Genomic DNA, 2824 nt, shown 5'->3' with positions numbered 1-2824 from the left:
AGCTTTAGTACCGGGGCCCAAGTCCTTTTTCATTCTCTATAATGATAATAATAAGTTCAATTAGTCCTATTCTATTGGTCCTTCATACATCTGAAAACACTATTTACACAACACATTAGACATTACACATTTCAGTTTATATAAAATCCGATCTGGATTTTTGAATATAGTGTAGACATTTTTTCCACATAGATTTAAATTTGTCACTCTCCAATTGCAATGAATATGTCAGTTTCTCCAGGTTATATATACTCAATATCACATCAACCCATTCTTTCACTGTTGGCACCTCTCTACAGCGCCATCTTCTGGTGACCGCCTTTTTGCAGGCCAATAACATAATCCTGAGGATTTTTCATTGATATTCATTTATCTCTCCCCACTCCTCTACTGAAATTTCAACTTTGGCTTCTCTTTCCACCTGTTTTTTATATATTCTGTGTTGTTCCCTTTCAAATCCTCTAGAGCAGTGTATAATTTAGAAATAATTTTCTCAGTTTTCTGTGATTTACATGAGTCAGTCATCATTTTTATCAAACTTGGCTGGGATGTATCAAAGTTTATTTTAGTAATTTCTTGTCTAAGATGGTGTCTAAGTTGTAAATATCGATGGAAATCTTGATTTTCTAACCTATACAAGTCTTTCACTTCCTGAAAACTCATTGTCTCTTTGTTTTTAATCAACTCCCAAAACATCTTCGGTCCATTTTTCCACAGTCTAAATTTTCGATCTAGTTTATTTGGTGTAAAGTCCACATCGTATCCTATCCATCTCAGAAGTCTGCACTGCCCAGTGAAGTTGTGTTTCTTTACTATATTGGCCCAAATCTTTAGTGCTACTTCAAGCCATGGGTTTACACCCTTGCTTATGTACTTGTCTAAATTACGATCACATATAATTGCCTGTAGTGGAATCCCTTCAACTGCTCTTTGATCTATTTGGCCCTGTATCCAGGGTCGGAACCTTCCGGCGATGACTAAAATCAAACTTTAGCTTCCCTTCAAAGACGGCTCAGAGTCTGACGTCAGCGACACGTCACGGTCTGGAGGTGCTGACTGGAAATCCAGCTGAGCTGGGAAAGCAAACAGTGCGGGTTCTGCTGGGGGTCCAACAACCGTCCTCTAAGCCAGAACCTTCGACTCAGCAGAACCACAATTCTGGAGTTCTGCTCTGGAGGGTGTTGTGTTTATGTCAAACAGATTCATTAAACTTTTGTTTCTTTATTTGCATTTTAAAATCATGAATGAAACATCCACGGAAAACAAAACTTTTCATTTATTCCACAAACAAACTAAAGTTTCTACTTTCAACATTTGGTCTCATCAAACCCAGAATTGTCAGAATCAAACCCCCGAGGTGATGGACTCTACTCCACAGCTGGTACTGAGTTCCATCCCAGTACCAGTCCTGCACCGCTGTGGATGGGTATATTTGTATTGGTCACCAGTGCATGCAGGATTAGCGTCAGTAGAAAGGTCACATGACCCCAGCCCTCCAATGGAATCATAAACTCTCCTCTGGTACATAAATAGTGTAGAGGCTAATGAACGTCTCACAGCTCAGCGGCTGGTCTGGGATCGTCTGCAGAACGTCTCTAGAGCGCCGTTTAGGTCAGGAGCGCCAGCAGAAACCACGGCGACGTCCACAACCTCCAGAACTACATCCCTCCGGCTGCACGTCATGACAGCGGAGAAAAGCGGCAATCTCCCACCAGAAGCTCCGCCCAGTTTCATCCTCCCTCACGGCTTGGTGTCGTCCCTCCCCGACCACGGAGGGACCTCAGTTTCTGGCTGCTATGACCACGGACAGCGCCACGCCGCCGATGGCCATGGCGGTGGCCCCAAAGAGCCACTTCCAGCTGAGAGCCTGCAGGAGGAAAAAGGACAGCAGATCCAGAGGTGATCCCAACGCGGGTTTGAACGTCTCCTCCCGGCCTGACGCTCTCACCCAGGAAGACTTGGCCGCTGGCCTCGGCGTGGAGCCGCTGGAGGAGGGGTTTCCCAGCATCTTCTTGTACATGGCTTGCTCCGCCCCTTTCTGCTCCGAGTGCTTCTTCACCAGTTTGGAAAGCTCCGCATGGATGGTCTGTGACACGAGGAGACAGTCGGATCAGAGTATGACAACACCTGAACACAACGACAACACCTGAACACAACACAACAAAGAACGACAGCTCCAAAACTGACACATCAAAGAATGACACAACCGTTCACCAGTCTTAAAAAAAAATTCTTTCAGGTTTTTGACAAGCAATAAGAGCATGAAGGATCTGCTCCACTTTAACCAGGAGATGAACCCGACTGCCGCTGCAAACAGCTGCAGGCTTCTGCAGACGGCCGCCGCAGACGGCTGCTGCCTCCGCAGACGGGTTAGGGTGCAGGAGCTCTCCGCGTCCTGGTGCCGGGCCGGTTCTAGCTAGCAGCTCGGTGGTTGGAGACCCGCCGGTGATCCAGTGAGAGCAGCCGGTGAGTTAGAGGGCGATGAGGGACGCCTGCGCGGCGTGGAAAGGCACGTTTGAGAAAATCCACGATTAATGCGTCAAGAAATTGTCGGCGTCATGCACATGTCAAGTTAACGCGTAATTAACGCGACAAATCTGACAGCCCTAATATGAATATATATTAGAGCTGTCAGGCAATTAAAATTTTTAATCGCGATTAATCGCATTTTGTCCGGAGTTAACTCGCGATTAATCGCATATTAATATGTGACCTTTTTTTTAAGGAAAAAAAAAGTGTGCTTTGTGGAATTTAGCAGTTCTACATCAATTATGAAAACAAGAATGGCAAAATTAATAGTTTTCATCAGAAATACTTTATTTTG

At 45.1% G+C, this 2824-nt stretch overlaps 1 protein-coding gene across 2 annotated transcripts in view; it reads right to left on the bottom strand.

Moving 5' to 3' along the window:
* Window positions 1-1205: 1205 nt before the first annotated feature.
* The window catches only part of fkbp8 (FKBP prolyl isomerase 8), an 8487-nt gene continuing 6868 nt past the window's right edge, over window positions 1206-2824 (bottom strand). For both annotated transcript variants that reach the window (XM_024259127.2, XM_024259128.2), the window contains exons 8-9: window positions 1949-2086; window positions 1206-1867 (exon numbers count right to left, since the gene is read on the bottom strand). In XM_024259127.2, the coding sequence (XP_024114895.1) occupies window positions 1781-1867; window positions 1949-2086 (225 nt within the window). In that variant the 3' untranslated portion in view covers window positions 1206-1780. The remainder of the gene's footprint in view (window positions 1868-1948; window positions 2087-2824) is intronic.

This window comes from Oryzias melastigma, linkage group LG4 (assembly GCF_002922805.2).
Source record: "Oryzias melastigma strain HK-1 linkage group LG4, ASM292280v2, whole genome shotgun sequence".
In the NCBI taxonomy this organism is placed as follows: Eukaryota; Metazoa; Chordata; class Actinopteri; order Beloniformes; family Adrianichthyidae; genus Oryzias; species Oryzias melastigma.
This window is presented reverse-complemented; position numbering and strand designations above follow the sequence as displayed.